The 26,903-nt window shown below is 24.2% G+C and overlaps 14 protein-coding genes across 14 annotated transcripts; 8 read left to right on the forward strand and 6 right to left on the reverse strand.

The window, feature by feature from the left end:
- Positions 1-235: 235 nt before the first annotated feature.
- Positions 236-640, forward strand: SRAE_1000224700 (Hypothetical protein; the record flags this gene model as incomplete). The annotated part of the gene is made up of 1 exon (XM_024649301.1): positions 236-640. The coding sequence occupies one exon, from the start codon at positions 236-238 to the stop codon at positions 638-640; it is 405 nt and encodes a 134-aa protein (XP_024503192.1).
- A 24-nt stretch (positions 641-664) lies between these two features.
- Positions 665-2,002, forward strand: SRAE_1000224800 (Hypothetical protein; the record flags this gene model as incomplete). The annotated part of the gene is made up of 1 exon (XM_024649302.1): positions 665-2,002. The coding sequence occupies one exon, from the start codon at positions 665-667 to the stop codon at positions 2,000-2,002; it is 1,338 nt and encodes a 445-aa protein (XP_024503193.1).
- Positions 2,003-4,048: 2,046 nt separating this feature from the next.
- On the reverse strand, positions 4,049-5,838 carry SRAE_1000224900 (Signal recognition particle subunit SRP68; the record flags this gene model as incomplete). The annotated part of the gene is made up of 2 exons (XM_024649303.1): positions 4,049-5,648; positions 5,699-5,838. 2 exons carry the CDS (start codon positions 5,836-5,838, stop codon positions 4,049-4,051), a joined length of 1,740 nt encoding a protein of 579 aa, XP_024503194.1.
- Positions 5,839-6,284: 446 nt separating this feature from the next.
- SRAE_1000225000 (Vacuolar protein sorting-associated protein 35) lies at positions 6,285-7,651 on the forward strand (the record flags this gene model as incomplete). The annotated part of the gene is made up of 3 exons (XM_024649304.1): positions 6,285-6,465; positions 6,506-7,510; positions 7,620-7,651. The coding sequence occupies 3 exons, from the start codon at positions 6,285-6,287 to the stop codon at positions 7,649-7,651; spliced, it is 1,218 nt and encodes a 405-aa protein (XP_024503195.1).
- A 77-nt stretch (positions 7,652-7,728) lies between these two features.
- SRAE_1000225100 (Vacuolar protein sorting-associated protein 35) lies at positions 7,729-8,721 on the forward strand (the record flags this gene model as incomplete). Its single annotated transcript, XM_024649305.1, has 1 exon — positions 7,729-8,721. The coding sequence occupies one exon, from the start codon at positions 7,729-7,731 to the stop codon at positions 8,719-8,721; it is 993 nt and encodes a 330-aa protein (XP_024503196.1).
- A 134-nt stretch (positions 8,722-8,855) lies between these two features.
- On the reverse strand, positions 8,856-9,280 carry SRAE_1000225200 (Hypothetical protein; the record flags this gene model as incomplete). Its single annotated transcript, XM_024649306.1, has 2 exons — positions 8,856-9,169; positions 9,208-9,280. The coding sequence occupies 2 exons, from the start codon at positions 9,278-9,280 to the stop codon at positions 8,856-8,858; spliced, it is 387 nt and encodes a 128-aa protein (XP_024503197.1).
- Positions 9,281-9,482: 202 nt separating this feature from the next.
- On the forward strand, positions 9,483-10,865 carry SRAE_1000225300 (Succinyl-CoA ligase [GDP-forming] subunit beta, mitochondrial; the record flags this gene model as incomplete). Its single annotated transcript, XM_024649308.1, has 4 exons — positions 9,483-9,533; positions 9,573-9,705; positions 9,748-9,853; positions 9,896-10,865. The coding sequence occupies 4 exons, from the start codon at positions 9,483-9,485 to the stop codon at positions 10,863-10,865; spliced, it is 1,260 nt and encodes a 419-aa protein (XP_024503198.1).
- Positions 10,866-12,145: 1,280 nt separating this feature from the next.
- SRAE_1000225400 (Hypothetical protein) lies at positions 12,146-16,050 on the forward strand (the record flags this gene model as incomplete). The annotated part of the gene is made up of 2 exons (XM_024649309.1): positions 12,146-12,220; positions 12,262-16,050. 2 exons carry the CDS (start codon positions 12,146-12,148, stop codon positions 16,048-16,050), a joined length of 3,864 nt encoding a protein of 1,287 aa, XP_024503199.1.
- Positions 16,051-16,228: 178 nt separating this feature from the next.
- SRAE_1000225500 (Alpha-(1,3)-fucosyltransferase C) lies at positions 16,229-17,922 on the reverse strand (the record flags this gene model as incomplete). Its single annotated transcript, XM_024649310.1, has 4 exons — positions 16,229-16,520; positions 16,719-17,501; positions 17,543-17,769; positions 17,812-17,922. 4 exons carry the CDS (start codon positions 17,920-17,922, stop codon positions 16,229-16,231), a joined length of 1,413 nt encoding a protein of 470 aa, XP_024503200.1.
- Positions 17,923-18,553: 631 nt separating this feature from the next.
- Positions 18,554-20,223, forward strand: SRAE_1000225600 (Peptidyl-prolyl cis-trans isomerase-like 2; the record flags this gene model as incomplete). Its single annotated transcript, XM_024649311.1, has 3 exons — positions 18,554-18,585; positions 18,635-20,170; positions 20,220-20,223. The coding sequence occupies 3 exons, from the start codon at positions 18,554-18,556 to the stop codon at positions 20,221-20,223; spliced, it is 1,572 nt and encodes a 523-aa protein (XP_024503201.1).
- A 2,491-nt stretch (positions 20,224-22,714) lies between these two features.
- On the forward strand, positions 22,715-23,455 carry SRAE_1000225700 (GM13131p; the record flags this gene model as incomplete). Its single annotated transcript, XM_024649312.1, has 2 exons — positions 22,715-22,789; positions 22,835-23,455. 2 exons carry the CDS (start codon positions 22,715-22,717, stop codon positions 23,453-23,455), a joined length of 696 nt encoding a protein of 231 aa, XP_024503202.1.
- Positions 23,456-23,506: 51 nt separating this feature from the next.
- SRAE_1000225800 (Hypothetical protein) lies at positions 23,507-24,010 on the reverse strand (the record flags this gene model as incomplete). The annotated part of the gene is made up of 1 exon (XM_024649313.1): positions 23,507-24,010. The coding sequence occupies one exon, from the start codon at positions 24,008-24,010 to the stop codon at positions 23,507-23,509; it is 504 nt and encodes a 167-aa protein (XP_024503203.1).
- A 399-nt stretch (positions 24,011-24,409) lies between these two features.
- Positions 24,410-24,943, reverse strand: SRAE_1000225900 (Hypothetical protein; the record flags this gene model as incomplete). Its single annotated transcript, XM_024649314.1, has 2 exons — positions 24,410-24,691; positions 24,743-24,943. The coding sequence occupies 2 exons, from the start codon at positions 24,941-24,943 to the stop codon at positions 24,410-24,412; spliced, it is 483 nt and encodes a 160-aa protein (XP_024503204.1).
- A 307-nt stretch (positions 24,944-25,250) lies between these two features.
- SRAE_1000226000 (Hypothetical protein) lies at positions 25,251-26,083 on the reverse strand (the record flags this gene model as incomplete). Its single annotated transcript, XM_024649315.1, has 2 exons — positions 25,251-25,429; positions 25,474-26,083. The coding sequence occupies 2 exons, from the start codon at positions 26,081-26,083 to the stop codon at positions 25,251-25,253; spliced, it is 789 nt and encodes a 262-aa protein (XP_024503205.1).
- Between the last annotated feature and the right edge of the window lie 820 nt (positions 26,084-26,903).

A 26,903-nucleotide genomic window follows, 5' to 3' on the forward strand; every position in this document is an offset into this window, starting at 1 on the left:
TCTTTGTTAGTACAAAGTACATCTATTAGATATAATAGCATGGTAATATCAGTAAACTTTAAAGAGAGTCATTTACATTAGAACGTTTTTTTCCAATATTTTGATAAAATATGAATATTATTTAAAGAAAATGATAATTTTGTTAAAAATTTTGAATAAAAGGAAAAAATATTCAATTTTTTATCATTCGAAAAGTTATTAAATTCTCGTGTTTTTTAACAAAAAGCAATTTACTATGTTTCTGGATATTTACCAGTTTCAAACAATCTGCCTGCTGCTACTTCTGAAAACCTTCACACATTGTGAAGGAAGTACTCATGGAACCTTCTTTCGATCGGTTCCTGATCAAATCAATAAAACAACTTTTCCAGTCGATCTAAAGTTGCCAGCCAAGTCGGACGTTATTCTTTTAAAATGCCCTGGCTCTTTATACAAACATGGAAATATTGAGGATAAATTCACTGAAAATAAAGCACTGGGAAAATCGAGTGTAATGCCTTCAAATGAAGATATTCTATTCAATTGGATACTATCAGTATATAATGCATCTGGACCGCAGCAAATTCATTGTGGAACTGTTGGAATAATTGGCAGTGATGCAAGGCACACGAACATTGAATGGAAGTTCAATTTCAATTGACAACCTACTCCAAATCCTTTTTCGATGGCAAAAAAAGTTCCAATATTTAACCAACTCCCTTTTCCAAGCAAATGTGGCAATGATGAAAAAAAAATTTTAAAATATACAAAGGATAAGAATGGAAAATTATTTAAATTAAACTTAGTTAATGATCAGTTGACAACGCCGGATGATTTGCCACATGCAAACAAGCTTTATTATTTATTCACAATACCTCAAGATAGTCATGAAAAGGAGTTTGCAGAACCTTGTACTATATTTAGAGCTGTCAACAATAGACCACTAATGGTTATAAAGGGATATAATTCAACTGAAATATCGCTGGACAATACAAAAATTGATGTGATTAAATTTGACTATTTGGTAGAATTTCTTGCAATTCAACTTGTTTTAGAAAATCAACCATTATTACAAGATTTTTACAAAAACGAAGAAATTTTGATAAACAAGGTTGTATATACAAAGGATGGTTTTAAAGAAGTGCCGAACTCCAACAAAATCACTAAGGGAACCTTCTCAATAAATGGATATGAAATTTTAAAGTTTTCTTATAATTGCCCTACATATGAAGATAATGAAATGATAACGAAGATATTCTACTTCGCACCACCACAGAAAGAATATATATTTCCATTAGAGCAATCATTATTTCTAGTAAATGAGCCAGCAGTCAAACCAAATTGCTCCATCAATCGAATTAGTTATGGATATCTCTATTCAGTTGGTTATAACAAAAAAACAATTAACCTAAATGAATTGAATGCTAATGGAGTAGCAACACATGGTTTAATTCGTTCCGGTAACTACGTGTTTACATCAAATGTTGAAGAATTCAATACAACATTAAATTGTACTTATAATACACCAAATGGACAAGTTATTTTTATTCAGTCTTATAAAACAGAACACAGAAAGTTTTATGGGTTTGATGAGAATGGGGATAAAATATTTGATAGAAAAAATAAGAAAAAAAAGTTCGATGGAAAGGATATTGATGAAGACAATGACGACCTGTCAAAAGGATCAAAAAAATCTTGGTTTAATAAATTCAAAAACAAAATTGGATCTATTTGGTTCTATACAATTATTGGAGGAATTGTTTTTGTTGTACTAGCAATCATTATAGTTGTTGCAGTACTATGCTATTTAAGATCATCGAAGAAAAACATTTCAAATAAAAGGATTGAATTAAAGAAGATTGAAAAAAAAGGGATTGAATTTAAAAATATTGAAAAAAAGGATATTGCGTTTAAAAATATTGAAAAAAAGAGAATTGAATCAAATAAAAGTGAAAAAAAAAGAGTGGGTAAAAAAAGCAACTTTTCTCGCAATGTAAATGTATCAAAAAAGACAAGAAAATAAATGTGTCATACAATTGTACATTATAAAGTTTTCATAATAATAAACTTCTTTATAAGTTATAATTTATTTTAAATGTTTTCTATTTATCTTAAAATATTCTAATATATTATTATTTTTGCAAAAAAGTTATTTACAAAATAGCTAGAAATGTATTTACTTAAAAAACCATATCAATGACTTTATATTGAAAAATATATTAGAAAAAGTAAATATTAAAAAAATGAAGTTAACAGAATTAAATTTTATAACAAATTATTATTACAAATTACATTAATGAAATTTTAAGAATTATCTAGTTAGAATAAAAAAACAGTAAATTACTAATAATTTAATTATAATAATTAATCAATGATGTAAAATTGTTGGAACATTATTTTATATAACAAAAAAAATATAATTATTTTACTTTTTAAAAATAATTCGTTTTTTGTATATGGTATAATTTTTGTCTTGTTAAATGATAAAAAAAATATCAAACATTTATTAACACAATATCTAGTATTCAATATTTTACAAAAATAAAATTTATTTTTTTAATTATAAATAAAAGTTTGATAAAATTATAAAGTTAATTGATATTTAGAATATTTTTCTTAACTTTTGGAAATGATAATTTATAATAATATTGCATTTTGTAAATATTTTTATCAAATTGTTTGTTTTAATTTGCAATAAAATTATCATCCCATACATTGCAGTGTAAAGTGATAAATATAATTTGAAAGAGAGAGATAGAAAGTGGTAGTAGTGTCTTACGCTCATATCCTGCTGAATGCACCGGATCCCGTCCGATCTCCGAAGTGAATCAGCTGCGAGCTATCTTAGTACTTGGATGGGAGACCTCCTGGGAACCGTTAGTGGCGTAAGTCCCTTTTTTTAATAAATAATATTTTAATCTTTTTTTAATAAATTTTTATTACAACAAACAAAATAAATAATTATCATTAACATTGAAAGATAAACAATTTTTTTATTCATTTTTAATTTATTTAATTATGTTTAGCTAGTAAAAAAAAACATTTTTCTTATTTGTTAAAAAGTTATTATGTTGTACAAAATTACTGTGATAGTGATTTTTTTAAATATAGTAAAAAAAACTTTAAGAAAAAGAAAAAATTTGATAAAGATGTTGCTGATGAAACTGGAACCAATGATAAACCACTTTCAATGGAATTTTTTCTAATATTTCTATACTTTAACTGGACAAGACAAAATTGTCTTTAGTCAATTTTTTATTGAACTTGAATTTTTTTTATCCTTTTGAAAATTATACTTCATTTGAAATTGTCAAATATTCTTTGTTCAAAATTATACAATAATTTATCAAATATCTAGTATTTTATAAACATTTAACTTTATCTACATTGAACTGTAGGCAACATACTACTACGTAATCCAAGTTGAAATTTATCTTTTTTTTAATAATTTCAATGAATGCTTAATTGTAAAAAAAAAATTGAACCTTATTAAAGCACTTTTAAAATTTAAAAAAATAGCCAAAAACAGTTTTTTCTGAAATTTACATCAGAGATCTTACCTTAATTCTTGAATCAAATAAATATTCTGCATCTGAAAATTATGACTTTAATTATAAAATATCTGTTGAATTTTCATATTCGAAGAAAGAATTCTCTAATCTTAAAATTAAAACATTTGGATCATTCTATACGTCCCAGCTTACAAAAGATTATTTTTGTAAGTATAGTTTATTTTATCTTTTATGTTAAAAAAATACTAATTTTATTAACTCTAATTTTCTCTTTTCTTGAAAGAATTCCTCTTCTCGACTGAAAAAAAAAACTCAAAATTATGGACATAAAACTTTTTTAGATTCAAATTTTTATCAAAAAAAAGATAAGCATTTTAGAAAATTATAGAATTATGATGCAACTCTTATAGAAAATAATGTCGTGATACATGAAAACCGATCGTTTTACTTTTTTGTATAATATACTAATCTGTAATAAAAGGACACAAAACAAAGTTTTTTTGGCAAACAAAAATCTATTTAAGTTAACAAATATTTAATATAATTATAAAATTCTCTTAATTTTTAAAAATATCTGGATATTTCTTCTTTAGACGATCATCAACTTTAATATGATTTAATGCTAAATCAAAGAACATTGGCTTTGCAGGCATTGGTTGCAATTCGACACCAAGATTAACAATAGGTAATCCATTCTCATTCTTTTCACTTTCTTCTATATCGGAAGGTTCAAATAAATACAATTTGTCTGGATTTTCATTTATATATCCGGATGGAAGTTTATAACTGTTTTCTTCTGATTCGTCCAAACTAGAACAGAACAAATTGGCTTTATTAGTTACTTTAGCTTCTTTAATTAAATTTCTTAAACATTCTAATTCTTCTTTTTTTTCCAAAACATAGTGGTTTCCTTTTAGTCCATCAATAGTTACAAGCAAATGTTTTACACGCTCTTTCGACTTGGCTAGTAAGGCTTCTGATTCAGTAAGTTTATTTATCTGATTGTAAACCTGAGACATATAAAAAGTTTTGAAAGCTTGATAAAATTGAGCTTTGAACGTAAAAGCGTCAACCAACGCTTTGTCATCGATAGCACCATTAATTGCAATAACATCATGTGCATTTTGAATGATACTACCGTAAAGACGTAGGAAATCTTGTGGTTTAACATTTTTTGCAATATTTCCATATTTCATATTATTGATCATCAGCAAATAACGCTCAGAAGAAATTTTAAATTTCAAAAATTCTAAGTAATGTATCGTAATAACCAATGGATTTCTTAGATCTTCTGCAGAGGAAGGTGGAAGTTTTTTTCTTTCATCAAGTAATTTCCCTAACTCCTCTCTTAAATTTTGAAGGAACATTTCATAAACACTTACTTTCTCGTCAAATGATTTATAACTATCTACCTCATTTTGTAATCCTTTTTCTTGGAGAATCAACTGCCTCACCTTTAATTGAGCAACTGGAGTTGTAAACGTAGCCCAAGAAACAGAACTCTCCATATCACCAATACTTTTAGCCTGAAGTTCATCGATCAATTTCCCAAGTTCAGCTGAAACTTCGGAAGAACCATCATGTTTAAGGCGAATCATATCTGATACAGCATCAGAAGAATCACCTAAATTGTATTCACATATACGAAGAAGAGGTTGGATTTCCCGACAACGAGAATTGTACAATTGAATCATGTCAGGAAATTTAACAACACTAGCTAACTTATCATAAATTGTCTTTACGGTACGAAAACATTCAGCAGCAATTTTCCATTGTTTTAACTCAACATTTAGTACACCTTTAATGTAACTACTGTATGATTGGACTTCTAATTTGCTTACAGCATCAAATCTATCATTATTTTTAATTAATTTTTCTAAATTTGAACTATGATAAACTGCATTTCTTAATTTTCTACGCATATGATATTTTTTTCTTGAATGAGTATCATTTCCAATTTCATGCTTAAGATGTTGAGCATATGCCCAATCTCTTTCAGCATCAAACATTACAATTTCAACAAAACCAAGTTCTGTCACTTTATCCTTAGTAACACGTTTCTCTTGCCATTTACTTTTTATTTTTTTAACAGATTTATAATTATGGGTAAAGTTAAGTCTTCGACGTATTCTGAGAATTCTGTCACCACAATATATTCTAAAAAATTTTACACAATTATAGAAAAAATTACTACTCGCCAATTTTACCTGTATCTATTGTAGTCACCATGTCTTAAACCATGTTTTTGTTGAGCTTCTTTAATATATTTTAAAATGGAAAATGTTTCAAAAAGAGGTAAAGTGTTGTTTTCTTCAACTTCCATAGGAACTTCTTCGGAAATAGCCATTTTCTTAATGTCAAAATTTTATCACTCTTTGAACAGTGTACAGTTGGAAGATGTTAAACATGAAAGAACCACTATATTCCAATGCCTATAGACAAAAATGTTGTGAGAGAACTTGATTGTTTACTTAAATTGTCTTATAGCGATTAAATTTGACAAGAGATAGAAAAATTATTATTAAAAATAGAGTTTTTTTTTGTATCCAATAACACTTTATATTTGTTTACTAATGGTATGTGTAATCATTGAATGTATGTTACATTTTTATTGTTTATTCACAATTTGTAATTGATATTACTTATCATTAGTTTATTTTATTAGGAATAAATTTTTAATATATATATGTTTCCTTTTACTTTTATATATATTATTTTAATTTGAGATTTTATATTTTCTTTTATAAAATCAATTTAAATTTCTTCTATATAACAGTAACAATTTTCAGCCAAATGTCATCTGGAGATCAAGAACGTCTGTTGGAAGAATCATTAAGGTTAGTTGAGAATGAATCACAATTGATGAATCAAGCATTAAAAAATAATGAATTGATGGATGGACTGAAACATGCTTCTATTATGCTTGGTGAATTAAGGACATCTGCACTTTCTCCCAAAAATTACTATAAACTTTGTATGTCTCACTGTTTATGTAAATTATTTTTTTATTATAGTTATTGATGTGACGCTTCAACTATCAAACTTAGAAACACATTTAAATGATCAAAGTCAAAATGGAATTAATGTGTCAGAACTTTATGAACTTGTTCAATATGCTGGAAATATTATACCTAGACTTTATTTACTCATAACTGTTGGAACTGTATTTTTAAATTGCGGTCATGTTTCAAAAAAACAACTTTTATGTGATTTGGTTGAAATGTGTAGAGGTGTTCAACAACCATTACGTGGTTTATTTTTACGTAATTATCTTTTACAACATATGAAAAATTTTTTACCTGATGTAGCGGACACGACTACTTATGATACTACCGACAATCCTGATACCGATGACGGGACAATTTCTGATGCTATTGAGGCTATTATGACAAATTTTTCGGAAATGAATAAATTATGGGTTAGAATGCAATATCAGGGTCATAGTAGGGAAAAAGAAAAGAGAGAGGCTGAGCGTAGAGAATTAAGAATTTTGGTTGGTAGTAATCTTGTAACATTATCACAGCTTGATAACATGAATCTCAATATATATAAGGAATTTGTTTTGCCACAAATTTTGGAACAAGCAATTTCTTGTTCTGATCCGTTGGCACAAGAGTACTTAATGGAATGTGTGATTCAGGTATTTCCAGATAATTATCATCTTAGTACACTTGATGATTTTTTATTTGCGTGTAAACAATTAGAAGATCAAGTTCAAATTAAAAAAATTTTAGGATTACTTATTAGTAGAATTGCTGCTTATGTTACTGATGAAAAAAATGATGCTGTACCTACGGATGCACATTTATTTGAAATTTTTTCAAAACATGTAGAGGATCTTATATCAACAAAACAATCTTTACCACCCGATGATATTGTTAGTCTTCAAGGTAACATTGTTGACTTGGCAATTAGATGTTGGCCTGAAATATCAGAATATGCTACAATTGTCTATACTTCTTTAGTTAGCGTTTTAGAAACGTTAAAAATTCATTCTATTGTATATGGAACTGCGTTAGGTAAAGAGACAGTTAAATTTTTAAAAATTCCTCTTGATCTTTATAAAAATCCTCTTAACATATTTAAGATTAAGGATTATGTTAAAGTTCTTAATTTTCTGGATTATAGAGGGAGAACATTTGTTGCTTCTGAATTTTTAAAAAAATTAATTGAAAATGACACTAAAATAAAAAGCGATGAGGAAATAATAAGTGTTCTCCAATTGACAAACTGCCTTATGGTTGATCAACCAGACCAACTAGAAGATATTGATACAAATGAAGATTTTATGGAGGAACAAGGACTACTAGCACGCTTACCATACTACATAGATGATTCAGATTTTTCAAATCAATTAGATCTTATAAAAAAACTAAAACGTTCATTAGGTAATGGTGGAAAACACCGAATTCGATATACATTACCATCAATAGTTAATTGTTTATTAAATATTTCTGAAAGATATTCTAAAAATTGTTTAGATGACAAAGAAACTAAAGAAGAATTTATTTTGGATATATTCAAATTTGTTATGAGTACTGTTAATACAATTTACCTAAATGGTGAAATGGCAGTACCGGCTTTTAGGTATTATTTACAAGCAGCCACTGCTGCAAGCAAATTAAAATTTGATGCTTGTGAATCGGTCGTGTACGAACTTATTACAAAAGCATTTACATTGTTTGAAGAAGATATTAGTGATAGTAAAGAACAACAGGATGCATTATATCTTCTTATAGGAACAATTTCATTTATATCATGTTTATCAGAAGAAAATCATGCACCTTTGAGAAATCAATGTTTTTTGGCTGTAAATAAAATGTTGAGAAAACCTGATCAAGCAAAGATGATATGTTCTGTTGCTTCATTATACTGGGAATCTATGGTAACTGAAAATAATGAAGTAAAACCTGTACATAATGGAGGTAAAGTATTGGATTGTTTCAAGAAGGCACTTAAAGTTACAGCACAGTGCATGGAAGAAATTGTTCAAATTACATTATATACATATATTCTTAACTATTATATCTATTTTTATGAGAACGGATGTACTGAAATTACTGAAGAAACCATTCAAGAAATGATTGTAAAAATTAAAAACAATATTGAATTACTAGACTACTATACTGACAACAGCTTCTTGAGAGATGGATTAGAAAAAACAGTTGATCATATTAAACAAATTAAAAATGATAACACAAAATCTCTCTATAAATCACTTACTTTGTAACTTTAGAAAATATATGTAAAATAAAAAAATTAATTAAATTATCAATAAAATAGTTTACTTGATTTAGTTGTGTATTAATGTTGTTTTTTTTTGGGACAAATTGTAAAAACTTTTTTCAAAGAAAAATAATTTTATTATTCCTCATCAATTTGTGTTTGATCATCTGATGGTTCAATTTCAAATGCTGTTTTAGTTTCTTCCGTTGAATTAATAAAAAAAAGTTCTCTTCCAACTATAATTGGTTGGACTAATTCTCCAGTAACTCTTTCAAGTTTTTTTACCAATTCACTTTTTGTCATATATTTAGCAAAATGATGATTGGTAATTGTAATATCGGGTGAACTATCTTTATCAAATGTTTGTGAATTATCATTTGATTGTGATGAATTGTCTGGTATTGAATTTTCAAATGCATACGTTGAAGATTTTGATTCTAAAGACTTTAAATCTACAGACTATCAATTATAATAAAATAAAAAAACATACTTTGTTCACATTTTATTCTTAATGATTGTTGACAATATTCACTGTTGGTAGTTAAATGACTTTCTAACGTCATTTTTATATTTAAAAAAAAATATATATATTTTTAAAAAAAACATTTTTTTCCTTTTAATATTCATAAAATTTAAATAATATTTGTAAATTCTTATTTTTCATCTACTATTTTCGTATCAATGTGTACAGCGAAAGTATTTGGAGTGTTGTATATATATATTAAAAAACTAATTAATTATAAATAATATTTGTTAGAAGTGATTATGTTAAGAAATATTAATAAATCAGTTTCATTTTTAAATTCTGCTTGTAAGGTAAATTATTATTTATTTAATTTGAAAAGAAATTTTTAGATTTATCAAATAAGGCATTTAAATTTGCAAGAGTATCAAAGTAAAACATTACTTAAAAAGTTTAATTGTTCTATACAGAACTTTATTGTTGCTGATAGTAAAGTAGATGTTGAAGAAAAGTTGAAAAATTTTAGTACGTTTTTTTTTTAATAAATTTTTATTCATATTATTTTAGGTCCTAAGGAATATGTGGTCAAGGCTCAAATTTTAGCTGGTGGACGCGGTAAGGGTCATTTAAAGGAAGGACCTAATGGTTTAAGTGGAATTTATATTTCTCAAGAGTAAGTGGTTAAATTAATTTTTATATAATTTGTATTTTTTAGAAAAAATAAGGTTATTGATGCTGCAAGTAATATGATTAATAAACATTTGATAACAAAACAGACATCTAAGGATGGTGTTAAAATTAAAAAAGTTATGATTTGTGAAAGTATAAACATTACTAGAGAAACATACTTAGCTATTCTTATTGATAGAGATTCAAATGGACCTGTAATTGTAGCATCACCAGCTGGAGGAGTAGATATTGAGGAAGTAGCTGAAAAATCACCTGAACTTATATTTAAAGAAGTAATTGATATTGAAAAAGGTTTAACAGATGAACAAGCTTCTAGAATTGCATCAAAATTAGAATTTAAAAATAGCCTTGCAACAAAAGCTGCAGAAGAAATAAAAAAGTTATATAAATTATTTACAAATGTTGATGCAACACAAATAGAAATAAATCCTTTTGTCGAAACAGATGATACAAGAGTTGTAAATGTTGATGCAAAATTTAACTTTGATGATAATGCTGCATTCCGTCAAAAAGAAATTTTTACTCTTGAGAATCATGAAGATAGAGATGAAAGAGAGATAGAAGCTGAAAAGTTTAATTTGAATTATATTGGTATGGATGGAAATATTGCATGCTTGGTTAATGGTGCTGGTTTAGCAATGGCAACAATGGATATAATTGAATTAAATGGTGGAAAAGCTTCAAACTTTTTGGATGTTGGTGGTAATGTCAGTGAAAAACAAGTTTTTGAAGCTTTAAGAATTATTTCAAGTGATCCAAAGGTTAAATCTATTTTAGTTAACATTTTTGGAGGAATTGTTAATTGTGAAACTATAAGTCAAGGATTGATATCAGCTTTTTCAAAAATGAGCTTAAATGTTCCCTTGATCGTTCGTCTAGAAGGTACAAATGTAGCTTCTGCTAAAGAATTACTATCAAAAAGTGGATTAAATATTATTACAGCAGAGAATTTGGATGATGCAGCAAAAAAAGCTGTTGCATCAATTCGTAAATAATTCAGACTATTTTTTTTTCTAGTTATTTATTGTTAGTCAAAATATTATTTTAAATAATATTTTTTTTAGGAAAATATCTCTTTTTTTTGTTACTAAAATTGTTTTGTTTAAAATTTATCAATATTAGGCATACATAAAAATTATTATTTAAAAACAAATTTTTAAACCTAGCTAGATAATTTTGTTATTAACTAAAAGTACACAACTTTTATAATCAAATTCGTGTTATCAAAATAAAATGATAGAAAAAAAAATACATAACTTACTATTAAAATTTCCTTTAATAATAATTTTGATAAAGAATCATTTCAATTTCATAACAAATTTGATACTTTTTGTACCATTGGAGAAAATTATTTGTATATTTTGAAATTGATAAATTACAATATAAATTTTACATATGAGCGCCAAAAATTTACACATTGTTACATAATCATAATTGCTTTACCACTACCATAGATTGAAGTTTTTTTTTTGTTATTATAAAAATTAGCATAATAATTGACACATTTTTCTTTAATTTTTATCATTTGCTTGATTTTTAAAAATTACATTATTTCATATCACTGATTAATTTTTTTTATTCATTTTAAATTTTACTCTGTTTAAATATAAATAAATATTTTTTTTATAATTTTAGAAAATTTGAAATTTAATCTATACATAAAGTATAAATTATTTAACTGTTTTGATAATTTTTTTTGTTTTATTTATGTTTATAAAAATTTACTAAAATATCTCATTTATTGTAAGATGAGACATTGTAAATTTCAATAAATGCATTATTGTTTATGATATAATTGATTAAAATCAAAGTATAAAAATTTTTATATTAATAGAATCTTTGTTATTTAATTTTATCAAAAAAAATTGTTATAACAATAAATGATTGTATTAGATAATTTAACTTTTTATTATTGGTTAAATGTTAAATGTTAACGGTTTAATTATAGAATAAAAAAAATTTTACACAATGTGTTAATATTGTAAGTAATTTGATTTAAAATTAAAAGTTCTTTATTGAAATGTCATCACAAAATAATTTGTTAATATAGGTTACTGATAACAAAAAGTAAGTTATTAAGATAAGAAATTAAAAATAAAATTATATTTGTTTATTTAATCATAAAAGATAATATTACGTTTAAAGGAATAGTTATTTAATAGTTTTGTTGATTATAGATACCAACTACGGTTAAATTACAGATATTTATAAACTTTTTCCAATATATATTGATAATAAAATTTTCCTTGATATTAATTTAGTCTACAAAAATATAATGTTAAAAGACCAAATGCTTTTTACATTTTTGCTAATTTCTATTGTAGCAATATCAGGCATATATGGAGGACCTGTAAGTTTAATTTTGTTTAAATATAATTTATATATCTGTAGCTTCCTAATGATGATGGTTTGTCAAAATATCTTAATTCAAAAGAGACAACTGCTGATGCTTGGATGAATGATGAACAAATCCTTGATATTGGAAATATGAAAGCTGGAGGAAAATCTGATTTAGAAATTAAAGAAAAAATTATGTCATACTTTAATATGCTTTCAGATGAACAAAAAAAACCATGGAATAAATATTATAAAAAAATGTGTATTAATTGGTTGAAAGATGTTTGTTCTGAGGAGGAACAAAAAGAATTTAAAGGATTCTTGGAAAACAAGAATATGGAAAAAATTGAAGAAAAAATGTCTGAATATGTTACTCGTCTTTCTGATAGTAGAAGAGGAATGGTCTTAGCATGGAAAGAGGAATGTAAAAATTTATGGAATGATGATTCTATTGAAATAAAAGATGTTAAACGTAGAGATACTCATCATATATCTGGGCATAATTTAGAAGAAAATTTCCAATCAAATAAAGATCATAATCACAATGATGATGATCATCATCAAAATCATCATCATGGTAAAAGACATATCCAAGGTGATTGGGATTCTTTTGTCTCTGAACATTTATCATGGTTAACAAGTGAACAAAAAAATGAACTTGACGAAATGAAACAAAATGGAGCTAATAAAGAATCAATGTCAAATAAAATTATATTTTTTTATAACAAAGTTTCAGATGATAAACGTGAAGCAGCAGCAGAAGCACTAAAAGTTGCTTGTAAAGAATTATACGTTAACATTTTTGGGGAAAATGTAGTAAATAAATTAAAAGAATTAAAAGAGAGTGGTGCAAGCTTTGAACAACTTGAGTCTAAATTTCAAGAACATATGAAGGAGATTACTGATGAGAAAAAATTAGATGAGTTAAAATCATATAATGTTGCTTGTAAGAAACTTTTCCAGGAATATAGAAAAAAACGTCATGCACATCAACATTCTGATTTTGAATCTTTTGCAAAAGAACATTTATCTTGGTTAAATGAAGAACAATTAAAAAATATAAAAACAATGAAAAGTGATGGTGTAGAAAAGTCAGAAATTGTTAAAACAGTCATTGATTATTTTGAACAAATTGATGATAGTGATAAGAAATCAAAAGCACTAGAATCATTAAAAGGTGGTTGCCGTGAAATTTTAGTTGATATTTTTGGAGCAGAAAAAGCAAGAGAAGTTAAAAAAATGAAAGAAGATGGTTTAAGCCATGAACAAATTGCTGAAACAATAAATGGTTGGAAAAATGATATAAAGGATTCTGAAAAACTTGAAAAATTAAATACTTATTCTCCTACATGTACAATGTTATTTAAAAAGAAATTATCAAAAAGACATATTCATGGTCAATTTGAAAGTTTTATTTCAGAACATTTAGGATTTTTAAATGATGAACAAAAAAATGACCTTAGAAAGATGAAAGTTGATGGTGTATCAAGACATGATATAGCCAAAAAAATTTTTGCTTTTTATCAAGAAACATTTGGAGGAGTAAAAAAACAAGCATATGAACAATTAAGAATTCTTTGTGCTGAAACTATTGAAGATGTTTTTGGTGAGGCTACATTATTAAATTTAAAAGAGATGCGTGATAGTGGAATGACATATCCTGAATTAGAAAAAATTATTCAAGACAAAATAAATGGTTTAACTGATGAGTATAAAATTGAAAAAGTAAAAGCCTATAGTCCAATTTGTCGTGGAATATATAAAACAAACCCCCCAAAACGTTTTAGAAAAAATTCATCCGCAAATAATTGTCCTGATATGAAAGAAATCATTGAAAACAGCAATTCATGGCTTGATGAAAAAGATAAAGTTATTATTAATAGTTTACAAAATAAAGATTTCCATAGTTCTAGAATGGGTATTAAATATATTTTAGCTTTTAGTAAAGCTGTAGGTGAACAAAAAATTAAAGCAACAAAACTTTTAAGAGCTCAATGTGATAAATTATTAAAGAATGAAGTTGGAGAAAAAGCATTTAATGAATTAAATGAAATGATTGAAGCTAACAAAAGTTCTGATGATATAGCAGTTAAATTTTTAGATTTGGTTTACTTAAGCAAAGATGAAAATGCATGTACATGGGGAAATGTTGTTATGTTATGTAGACAAACTTACATATCAGTTAGTAATCTTATGAAAGAAGGAATATCTACAAGAAAAAAAAGACATCCTCATAGTGATTTTGAGGAATTTGCTAAACATCATTTAACTTGGCTTACCAAAGATCAATTTGATGAAGTTAAAAAAATGGTTGAAGATGGAATTGATAAGAAAGAAATAGGAGAGAAAGTTATGGACTTTTATGATCTCCTTGAAGCTGATAATAAAGTTAAAGCTACTGAAGAATTAACTTTAGCTTGTTCTGAAATTTTTGAAGAAATATTTGGTACAGAAGCTAAAAATGTTATTACTGAAATGAAATCATCTGGTAAAAGTTTTGAAGAAATTGGTGCAAAAGTAGCAGAATATGAAGGACAACTTGAAAATGAAGAAATGAAACTTAAATTTTCTGCCATAAAACCAACATGTAAACGTTTAGCAATGGTTAAAAAAATGCAGGCAAGAAGAAAACGCCATGATGATGAAAATGATATTAATTCATTTATTAATGATCATTTAACTTGGTTAACACCAGAACAATTGGAACAAATTAAATCAATAGGTGATGATCCTTCTAAAAAAGAAGAAGTTGCAAATAAAGTTATGGAATTTTATAATGGAGTAACAGGAGATACTAAAGTTGAAGCCACAAACAAATTAGCTAGTGCTTGCAGAGAATTATTTAGAAAGATACTTGGAGATGAAGCTGCCGATGAAATGCAAAAATTAAAAGAATCCGGTGCAACATTTGAAAAAATGGAAGAAAAAGGACAAGAATTTATATCTACTATAACTGATGAAACAAAAAAAGAAAAAATACAAATGTATGGTCCTAGATGTAAAGTAGTTTTTAAAGAACTTAGTCGTAAAAAAAGACATGTATCTGATGAGCATAAATCTTTTTCTAAGGAACAACTTGATTGGTTAACTGAAAATCAACTTAAAGAACTTAATGATCTTAAAGAAGAAGGAAAATGTATTAAACATCAAGCTGAAAAGGTAGAAGAATTTTATGATGCAGCAGAAGATACAATCAAATCTCAGGCTAAACAAAAATTAGTAACAGCATGTCGTGAAATATATAATGAAATACTTTCAAATGATATTATTAATGAAATTAAACAAATGAAAGAAGATAATGCTGCACCTGAAGAAATAGAAAAAAAATACGAAAAATATATTGAAAGCATTGATGACAAAGATAAAAAGTTTACAGCTGAAGCATACTCATCAATCTGTAAAAAAGTTTATAAAGAAACATTAAAAGGAAAAAGTAAAAGACATATTGAAGGAGATTTTGATTCATTTGCCATTGAACATTTAAATTGGATGTCTAAAGAACAATTAGATAAAGTTAAATCATTAAAAGCAAATGGAAAATCAGAAGGTGAAATTGGAAAAGAAATTCATGACATATATAAATCTTTATCTGGTGAAGAAAAAAATAAAGCTACAATTGCATTGTCATCAGCATGCAAAGAATTATATTCTAATTTATTAGGACCTGAAGCAACATCTGAAATAGTTAAACTTGATGAATCCGGAGCAAGCATTGAAGAAATTTCTGCTAAAGTAATTGAACATGAAAATGCAATTACTGATGAAGTTGTTAAGAAAAAGTTTGAGGCATACCGACCAGGTTGCAAAGAGTTATATATTGAACATAAGAAAATTATTTCTTAAAAATATTTTAATTATTTGGTTATTAGATATTCGATTTTATTATATTGAAATAAATAAATTCATTCAATAATATGTATATAATTATTTAGAAATGAAAAACGTTATAGTGTTATAAACTTATATAGCTTAAAGATATTGAAATATTATATTTTAGTTAACATTTATTTTTATAAATATTTTATTGTTTTTGTTCAATAAAATCTAACCAATGTTTGTATTTTCTCATATCAGATTTTTCCTGCTTTTTTTTCTCTAATGCTTTTACAACTTGTTCTATAATTTCATCACCACCTTCTTTATCATTAATATATTTTTCAATATCTTGTGGTTGTGCATTTAGTATAATTTCAGTTTTACCTTGATGTGCCGTCGAGAATGATGTTTGTTTAATTTCATCTACTTTTTTGTCATTTGATTTTTTTCCTTTTGAACTTTTTTTACGTTTATTTTTTTTGGTTGTTTTTGATGAACTACAGGCAAACAATGAAAAAATAAGTGAAATAAAATATAATTTTGTAATAAAAAATAAAAACAATAATAAAGAATTCTTCATTGTAAAAATTTTTTAAAATCATATAAAGATTAAAATTTTTTTTATATATGCAAAATATTTTTCTAAATTTAAATAAATATATTATATAAAAATTTTAAGAATACCTTTTTATTACTTAATCCACTTTTCCCAAAAATATTGACTTTCTTGACATTGAGTCCATGATAAAAATTCTTCCCTAGCATCATAATAAATTTTATGATATTTTTCTAATTGACCAGATTTTTTCATTTCTACAAGTTTTTTACAAAGAGAACAAAAGTTATCTGATGCATTATCAATATTATATACTTTCCATCCTTCTTTTCTATACTCAAAATATTTTAAATATTCATTTTTATTTTTAATAAGAAAATAAAGAAAATTGGCCATTTCTTTTGGACTATTAAAATCATCTATTGCTATAAAACTATTATTTGGTGCAATATTTTGGTAATATTTTCGATATCCAACAATTGGTATAGAATTAAAATGTACTCTTGAAAAATACTTTTCTGTTATATAATCTTCACAATTACTATTTTCTAATGCAATATAAAAAAAATGTTCTTCATATTTTTTTCTAAATTCTTTTGATGATCTATCATAATTTAAATATCTATTATTACATAATCCATATTGATTTACAGGAATATATTTTTTAAGCATATCAACAGCTATTTCTCTTTTTGATGCAGTTGTACAATCAGAAACAGTCCAAATTATATAACGTTTTTTTTGTTTTAAATCTTTCATTTTTGGTATTGTTGATACATTTTTATAATATTTACTAAGTCTTTTTTCTGTTGGTTTATTTACCCATTTTCCATAATATGTATCTTGTATATCTGATTTTAATGAATATGTATAAGTCATGTTAAAAAAATTTTTATGTCTCCATTTATATCCTAGAATTTCTCTAAAAATTTATTTACTTTTAATAAAAATTTTTAAATTTACTTTCTATCAATAACAAGTTTTGGTTCCATATTCATATAAACATATAATTGTTTAGGATTTCGATATTTTGGAATATGATTTTCATCAGATGTGAGATCTTTAAAAATCAAAACATCTGCCTTCTTGACATCACTAAATGATGATGAATATTTACATTCTTTGTACAAAGGACACCTCAAATAATATTTTTCTTTAGCCCATAAATTAGACCATTGTAATATATATATCTAATAAAAAAAATAAAATATTTTAAAATATCTAAAACTTGCATTTTTTGTTTTATCAATTTTTTTGGGAAATTTTATTTTACGTAAATTTCGGGTATTTATTAAAAATATTAATGAAAAAATAAAATAATTTAAAATAAAAAAGTTTTTCATTATATTTTTAATATACAAATATACATGTAAAATTGGTTTATAAAAATATGAATAAATTTGTTTGTTAAGTTTATATTTAAAAAATAATTTAAAATAATGAACAACTAATTAATATTTTATTTTAATAATTAAACAAGTTTATGTAGGTAGATAAAAATTTTCAGTAGATTTTAGATATGATATTTACTTGTGGAAAAAATTCCATACGATGTAATTTTAACAAATATTCGACTTGAAAATTATTATATAGAAAAAATTACAATATAATACTTTTTATCAGAAAAAATATCATATCCAAAATCCGCTAAATTATTATAATTAAAAGATATTTCTTTAATATTGTTTTTTGATATAAAATTAAATTATTATCGAGATTGTATTTGTGAAATTTTTTTAAACATTTTTTTTCAACAATGACCTTATTTTATACATTAAGTAATTAAGTTAAATTTCATCTTAATAAAAACTTGTACATTATCAATTATTGTTAGAATGGAAAAAAAAGAAAACACAATATATAAAAATACTCTTTGAACGATAAACAAGATATTGGAATAAAGAGTCTTATTTCTTGTGGCTTTTTTGAAGACAATTAGAAAAAGTAGTTGATCTACTTTTTTGATAATTACAAATGGGAAAAAAACAACATCAAAAAGATAAATTGTAGGGTATTGTTTTATAAAAATTTATTATAATTTAATTTTTTTTTTAGATATTTAACGACACAAGAATGGAGATATGAATTTGGTGGGCATAAAGATTCTTTATCTAAAAAAAGGAAAGTTGAATTCAAAAGATTACCATTTTCTCATTGTTCATTATCACTTGTACCATATACTATTCCTGTTTGTTGTCCAGAAGGTTACTTATTTGACTATGAAACTATTGTAAATTATTTAAAAGATAATAAAATAAATCCTTGTACAGGAAAAAAACTTTCCATAAAAGATATTGTTAAATTAAATTTTACAAAAGATAAAAAAGGTAATCAAATTGATCCTGTAAAATATAAACCTTTTACTGAAAATTCAACTATTGCTTGTATAAGACAAAGTGGAAATGTCTATGATTTAGAAACAATTCAAGAATTAAGTTATAAAACAGGATGGATGAAAGATCCTCAAACTGATGTTCCATTTCAAAAAAAAGATGTCATAATATTACAAAATCCAAATAATATAGATAAATTTAATATTGAATCATTTTTACATGTAAAAAATGATGAAAAAAAAAGAATGGAAATTGAGAAAGAAAAAAATTCACAAAAAGGTGATTATTTTTTAAATTCTGTATCATGTGAGGCACAGGAAGCATTAAAAGAATTGGAAAAAGAATATAGTTCCCAAAAACCTTTATTATCAATTCCTAAACAAATTCAAGTGGTGGATAAATTTAACTCTGCCAATTATTCTCAGGGAAAAGTTGCTGCTGGTTTTACTTCTACTGCTTTTGATCCTATCACTGAAAATAAAGCAGCAATTTTGGATGATGAAACTGTAAAGTATAAACTTGTTACATCAAATGGTTATGTTAAAATTTTAACTAATGTTGGTCATCTTAATCTTGAGTTGTATTGTAAAGCTGCTCCAAAGACCTGTGAAAATTTTATTACTCATTGTGAAAATGGTTATTATGATAATACAATTTTTCATAGATTAATTAGATATTTTTTAATTCAAGGAGGTGATCCAACTGGAACAGGTCGAGGTGGTCAATCTATTTGGGGAAAACCTTTTGCAAATGAAATTGGTGGTGATAATGGTTATACACATAGTGAACGTGGAATGATTTCAATGGCTAATAAAGGTGTTGACTGTACAAATCAAAGTCAATTTTTTATTATATTTCGTCCTATGCCTTCTTTAAATGGAAAAAATACAGTGTTTGGTAAAGTTGTTGGTGGTACTGATACACTAAAAACCATGGAAGAAACTGAAACTGATGGAGAAACACCAAAAATTGCTATAAAAATTTTATCGACTGATGTAATAAAAAATCCTTTTAAGGAGGCAGAAGAACAACTTAGAAAAGAGCGATTTGAAATGACTGATGAGGGTAAGAGACAAAAAGAAGAAGCAAATAAAACTTTTAAAGATTTGCACTCAAAAGTTTTTTCAAATGATGTTGGAAAATATATTAATCCTAAATTAATTGAAAATATAAAAAGAAAGTCTACTACTGATAATAATGAAAAACCAAAAGAAAAGAAAACTTTATCATCAAAACCATATTCAGATTTTAGTTCTTGGTAATTTGTTTTATTTTTTTTGTATAAAGTAATTATCCTATGTATATAGGTGATAAAACGTGTTGTGAAATTTATTTTTGATACTTCAATTTTTAATAAACTTTTTTAACATAGAAACATATGTTTCAAGATGGTTGTCTTTATTGATTTTAAAGTGAAATTTGGTTGAAGAATAAAGAAGTTAAAGGAACTGTTTTTAAAATTAACCTTTTGTAAAAAAAATGTTTTTTAAGTTAGATATATGTTTTTGAAGTTAGACTTAGAATTCCACAAGTTTTGTAAATTTCTAAAATCTCATAACATTTTAAAATTTTTTTATTGATAAAATTTTTTGAAGAACATTCTTTTTGTTCATTTTATTGTACCTTGAATTTTTAATAAATCACAATTCTTCATAAAATATTTTTTTTAATTTGATTATCAGATGATAAATTTTGTCTCTTTTGATATTTTTTTAAAAAAATTAATTTTACTAGAAGCAGACACTTTGTTCTTGTACTATAAACTAGAAAACGTTCTTTGTTTTTTTTATTTCTAAGTTGAAAGATATTCTTTAGAAAACAAAAGTCAACTTTAATCAAAAAAAAAATTAGAAGAAAAAATACTGTTATCTAATATATGAAAGTTTGACCAAAATAAAATACTCTTAGGAAAACATTAATAATTTCTTCAAAAACAAAATTATTAAAATGGGAATATTGACAAAAAATAAAAGTTACTTTGGAGTACAATAAATCAAAGATACAAAAAATAAATCTAAATTTTAAAAGTAGTTATGATAATAAAAATAAAGTAAAAAGTTTGAATATTTTTCATATTTACAATAATAAATAACTAAATCTGATTTTAGAAAAAGTTAATAGCTATCTTAAAAATAAAGATAGTAAAATTTTGATTTAAGATTCATGTTAATATAATCTTCATAAATCAATTACAAAAAAGTTTTTTAAGAATAATAATTTTAAATTGTAACTTAATAAACTTTTTTTATTATATATTTTTTATGATTAATTATATTTAGACAAATTAAAAAGATTAAAAATATAATAAGGATACGTTACATAATTTCAATAAAAGTTTGACTTTATAATATAGTTACAAACTTGTAACATACTATGCACTTTTTTATTGATATAATATATTGATAAGTTATTAATTGTTTGCTGAAGCATGGCATTCTTTTAAAATAAAGTTTTTATTTTATGAAAAATTGTAAATTATACAAAGTTTTGGTAAAATTGTTAAGATAATAATAAATTATCAGTCCCTGAAATAAATCTCGCTTAAAAAATGTTAAGAGATAATTGAATCTAAACAATTTACTGCTGTTGAATAAAACAATTTATTACAAAAAATTTGCCATTTTATAGAAAAAAAAGAAGAAAATAGGATTGAAAGCTGATGAAATCTTTTTAAATATTTAGAAGTACTTCAAAAGATTTGATTATTTTCTTAATCAGGATAATCTTTTTTTCTGTCAACAGCATGTAGTCAGGCAGAAAGTATATTTAAACCATAAATCACCTGTTATTGTAACTGAGATCTCTTAACAGCAATCCTAATTTGCACCGATTTAAACACCTTGATTTTATCTTAAAAAAAAATAATATATTTATTTTTCATTTGTTAAATAAACATCTGGTTTTGAAACATTTATATAAAAAAATTTTTTTCTTTAATAAGTTTATGTAAATCTTATAATTTGTTAAATTATTAAGGATAAGAACATAAAATCTTACGACCACCTATAGTACAAATAGTTTGTCCTTGCATCATTCTAAAAAAATCATAGATGTCAACAGTGGTCTTATTTCAGAAAGTTACCGCATTTTATGTAGCGATAATTGGTTAAATAATTAGTTGCACAAATATATAAAGAGGAAGTCGGGCTTTTTTTATAAAAGTTAGGTGTGAAATATGAGCATGTTGATTTTTGGTATAACAGAAATGTGCCGATTATCTTTATATTTATAATTATGATTACTGTTCATTTTTATTAAAAAAAAAAGAAAAAAATAAATTTTATTTTAAAATTTTAATGTTTTTATTTTTTTAATAATATATGTTAATATGATATGTTATGATTTTAATTAATTCAAGTATATAATAGTATGTTTATCTTCAATCTCAGCATGGAAATTTGACCGTAACCATATTTGTAAACTTCTGAATATTAGATAAGCGTTAATTAGCATAACACAGGTTCAGTTTACACTTCACTTAATTAGATACTTGACTTTTGATTGGGTATCTCATTAGTTACGATTATGACATCTGTATTTATGGAAAACATTAATTATCACAAACAAAAAAATATGTAAAGAAATTTGAGCTTTTTTTATTTTTTTAATAAAGTTTTAATTTTATTAAACTCCTCCTTATTTTAATAAATAATAAGCTTATATATTTAATGAAAACGGTAGATTAATATAAAAATTAGAGGCGGGATAAAAATTTCTTGGTACAATTAAATAGAATCTCCTAACAGAATATTTAATTATCATTTTGCCTTTTAACTATAAAAACATACTTATTTCTAAAAATATGCAAAATCATCAAGTTTTAAAACATATATCATTTAAAAATGATACTAGTCCAATAATATTTTCAATTGATCAAGTAAGTTAATAAATTATAATAATTAAAACATTTTTTTTTCTATAGTTAGAATGTATCTGTGAAGCATTATATCAAGAAAGAAATGGTGAAAAATTGGTATCATTATTTGAATCAGATTATTTTGTAATAAATTGTTATACACAATCATCATCTGTTCAAAGAGGATACCTTTATGCATTATTTCATTCTCAAAAATTTGATGAACTTTTTAGAATTATTTCACAATCAACATTTGAGGAAAAATATTTTGAGGAACTTCAAGATTTATGGTATAAGGCAAGATATGCAGAAAATGAATTAAGAAAACAAAAAGAATTAGGACCTGTGGAGAAGTATCGTTTACGTAAAAAACATCCACCCCCAAGAAGTATATGGGATGGGCAGGAGACTATATATAGTTTTAAAGAAAATTCAAGAAAAGTATTAAGACAATTTTATAAAAAAAATAAATATCCAACAACAGAGGAAAAAAAAGATATTTCTAGGATAACTGGATTAAAATTAATGCAAATAAGTAATTGGTTTAAAAATAGAAGACAAAGAGATAAATCAACAAGTGAAGGTAATAGTGTTTATGATTATTCATCATTTAATGGACTTGGAAGTTTAACTTCAATGGATTCAATGATGATGAATAATGTGGGATATGATACTATGGTTATGTGAAAAAAAAATTATTATTATCTATTTTATATGTAATATTTAAATAAAAATAAATTATACTTTTTTTGTGTAAGGATAACTTGAAATAAATTGTCTAGATAATAATGGATAGTTTGCTACTGAAGATCCTGTTAATATTCCATTTGATGATAAACCAGAACTTGTATATCCAAAAATATTAGATGAATCATAAGTAGTTGAGTAAGGATAGGTTGAAATACCTGTTGACATTAAATTATATAATGATGTTGGATTATAAGAATTTGTAAGTTGTGGATAATATGAATTTGAATATGATGAATATGGAAGGTAACTTCCTAACATTCCATTTGAATTTGTATATGGTGATAAGTATTGATAAGGTGAATAATTTATAGGTATTTCATAATTATTACCTCTTTGATATTGAAATGGTAACATTTGTTGATATGGAATTGAATTTTGTTGCATACCAATTGGTATTTGTGGTATTCCATATGTAACTGGTCCACCATTATAACGTAATGAAAAAATTATATTAAATATAGATAATAAAGTTAAACAAATATATAACATCATAGTTAGAATATTAAAATTTTCCTTCTAATGATAGAATTAATAAATAATGTTAAAAATTTTTTATTAAAAGTTAAAAATTATGTTAAAGTAATACTGAATTTTAATTGGTACATGACCTTTTTAACATAAATTTAGGTGAAAAAGTATATTAGACAAAGCTATTTTATTAACTTGTTGACTTATTTTTTTTTTTTGTGATAAGTGGATCTATTTAATTTTTTCATTGTATTGTTTGATTTATTAAATGGACAAAAGTAATAATATAACAATGTTTAAAAAATAATAATGAATGTAATTAAAAATACGGCAAGATTTTATCTTCATTTTTGAGGTAGTTAAAAGTTATTTATAAAGTTTTTTTTTTTCTTATAAATAATTTTCTTTTTGATATTATTTAAATTATTTAAAGTAATAATCTTTTTTTGTGTCATCTAAAATAGAAGTGTCAATATATTCTAATACATTGTCATCATAATATTGTGGAGGTGGAATCATCGGTAACAATACATATGGTTTATTATGAATAAATTTTTCTTTTTTTATAATTTTTTCAATTTTCATTTGTCGTTGTGGTAAATTTTTCCATACTTTAAATATAAGATATATTAACCACAATGCAAATATAATTATTATAGCTTCAATGATAAATAAAATTATTAAATAAGTTGAGGAACGTGGTAACTAAAATGTAAGATATAGATATATATATATATATAAATATGATTAACAAACATTTTTAGCTGTATCTGAAACTTCTGATACAACAACTTTTGTCTGTAAACGAACATTTGACAGTGCTCCATCAACATTTAATAAAGCATCATTGATTGTATTATGAAGGATAGCTGTTTCATTTTTTATAATTTCAATATGATGATTTATATAAAAAATATCTTGTGCTGTATCATAAACAACATTATTAGATGATATCATTGAAAAAATAAATAATATAGCTAAAAAAAAAAGTTTTTTTTTAAGATAACTAATTTAAATTAAAAGGTAGTTAAACAGGATGTATTCCTATAAAATTTTTAAAATAATACTATCATTTTTTTATATATAAATATAAATTCTTAAAAACACAATAAAATTAATTTTTAATAATAATAAAAAAACATAAAAATCTAGTAACAATAATTTGAAAGAATATTAAAATAAAAATATATTCTATATTTGATGTAAAGGAAATAACAAGACGAGATCCTTTCTAAGAATATAAATAGACTTCTTTTTTTTTTGTTTAAACTTGTTCTGCTCTTGAGGTAATAACTGGTGTATTATTAAAATTGCTTAAATTTGTGTTATTATTATAATATGGTACTGTTGTTCCGGTTGATACATTGTATCTAGCACCAACTCCAATATTAGAGTTTACTTCTTCACCTTTTCTTAAGTATGTCCGTCTTGATATACTATTATCTAAAAAAAAAATTTTATTTACTTTGTAAATAATAATGATTCACCTTGAAGATTATTTTTCATAATTCCACTTTCATGATTAACATTATAAATTGGTGTATTTGGTGATTTTAATGTTCCATCATATGATATCCCTTGATTAATAGATGCTTGCCGTTGATTAACATTATTATTGTATTTTCTATTATAAATATTACGATTAAAACCATCGTCTATATTTATTGGTAATGATATATGTCCAGATGCTTTATCTTCAGATAATGGTGTAGTTTGCCCAGAATATATATCATCTCTATACCTTCTTTTATTATCATCATCAATTGTATCAACTCCTTTTAATACTTTATAAATATAATATGATTTAGTTAATAAATTCATAAAAATAAGTATTGCAAGGAGAATAAAAACAACAATTAAAGTAATAAAAAGTAAATAAAAAACCCATGATTTAGGAACTTGTGAAATAGCATCACCTAATTGGCCTGTTAATGTTTTTGCCTCTGTTGTTATACCCGTTATAGCATTATCTAATTCATTTAATGTTCCATTAATTCTTCCCGTTATACCACTTATCTGTCCATTGATATGTTCAACTAATGTTCCTAATTGTTCTAATGTTCTTGTTAATTCAACTATAGTTTTATCCACAGACATTAGTATCTTAAAATAATATTTGACAATTTGTTAAAAAAAAAAAATAATAATAATTATCTTATATAATTGTTGAAGAAAATAGGTTTTGTTTTAAATAAATAACTATAACTAAAAATGTAAAAATGTTTAAAATGTTTAAAAATTTTTCTTTTTTTTTTTTGTTGTAAAATTATATATCTTAATTTTTAAGGATAGCCTCAAATATTACTCATTTTAAATAAATAAATTTTTATTAAAACCATTATTAAAAACTATATGAGTCACCAATTAAAAAATTACACCTATATTAAATAATTTTATTTGATACTTATATTTTAAAAAAGTAATAATTTCCCAATATTAATCCTAAATGATCCATATTTATGAATCAGCTTTTTAAATATATATAAATACATATATATAAAAAAAACTACTTATTTTTTTTTAACATTTCTTAAAATATATAAATATAAATTTTACTCAAGTCATCTCATATTTATAAGATGAAATTAAAATAAAAAGTAATACTATAAAGTTTTTATTCTTCTATCTGTGTATTGTTATGATTTATAAAAGAAATTTATTATATAAAATATATGATGACATGCCTTATATGTATGTGATAATGAAATAATAATAAAAATTTATACTTTTAAGCAAAATAATGTATCATATTTTATTAAAACTTATTTCTTTAAAGAAATATATCATTCTAAAATATGATCAGAGAGTTGTGTTAGTAAATACAAAGACATATAAAAATAATGATTAAATTTAATATAAAAATGATTTAGAAAAAAAAAAAACAAACAAAAATAACAATATTGTATCATAATTTTTA

This window comes from Strongyloides ratti, assembly GCF_001040885.1.
Source record: "Strongyloides ratti genome assembly S_ratti_ED321, chromosome : 1".
Classification (NCBI taxonomy): Eukaryota; Metazoa; Nematoda; class Chromadorea; order Rhabditida; family Strongyloididae; genus Strongyloides; species Strongyloides ratti.